The 716-nt window shown below is 42.6% G+C and overlaps 1 protein-coding gene across 2 annotated transcripts in view; it reads right to left on the bottom strand.

Annotated features, from left to right (window-relative positions):
* The window catches only part of LOC122076762 (pirin-like protein), a 2,237-nt gene extending 1,843 nt beyond the window's left edge, over positions 1 to 394 (bottom strand). The window contains exon 1 of one of the 2 annotated variants that reach the window (XM_042642294.1): positions 58 to 394. In XM_042642294.1, coding sequence (XP_042498228.1) covers positions 58 to 359 — 302 coding nt within the window. In that variant the 5' untranslated portion in view covers positions 360 to 394. The remainder of the gene's footprint in view (positions 1 to 57) is intronic. The other variant, XM_042642285.1, reaches the window with a different exon arrangement.
* Between the last annotated feature and the right edge of the window lie 322 nt (positions 395 to 716).

Genomic DNA, 716 nt, shown 5'->3' with positions numbered 1-716 from the left:
GGGGGGGGGGGGGAAGAGAAGATAATTGAGGGATTAAAAGGTGGAAGAGAGAGAAACCTTCCAATGCTTCTTCTAACAAGAGCTCCATCTCCATCATGTTGAGGCTTAGCTAAGACCACCTTTACCACCGATCTGGGTCGGCTAATACCATCTCCCACTGCTGCTGCAGACATGTTCTTGATAAAAGAAGGGACAACGATATTGGGTTTGATTGGGGAGAAGGTGTTGAAGAAGAACCTATAAGAAATTGCTCTCATGTATGGGCACGTGTTTATGATTTGTCTCTGTACGTGGGTCGCTCTCTCTATCTCCCCTGTTCTATTTAAACTAGTAATTTGCTTATAACGACTTTGAAGCATGTGGAATACAGGGGGATCAGAGATGGTTGGACATTTATAAGAAAGTTTTGAGATGAAAGGATTCACTCATGGTGAAGGAATTCTTCCTTCACCTTTGGACTATTTAAAAATGATTGGTTGGCATCTACACAAGGAAATGGAGAGGTTGGAGATGGACCACGATGAGAATGGACACTCATGATGATTATGTCACTTCATGTCATCATGATGTGGCCTCTCTCTCTCTCTCTCTGATATTATCCTTCTTTGAAGTACATCGCACCAGGTTCTTAGTTCTTACTCCTTATCGTAGCTGTGGCATACTGGCATGTGGGGTCAGGACTTTTCTTTACAGATAAAAGTTAGAGAAAAGTGGTA

Source organism: Macadamia integrifolia, chromosome 1 (assembly GCF_013358625.1).
Source record: "Macadamia integrifolia cultivar HAES 741 chromosome 1, SCU_Mint_v3, whole genome shotgun sequence".
In the NCBI taxonomy this organism is placed as follows: domain Eukaryota; kingdom Viridiplantae; phylum Streptophyta; class Magnoliopsida; order Proteales; family Proteaceae; genus Macadamia; species Macadamia integrifolia.
The sequence above is the reverse complement of the archived record's forward strand: the minus strand, read 5'-3'. Positions and strand labels throughout refer to the sequence as shown.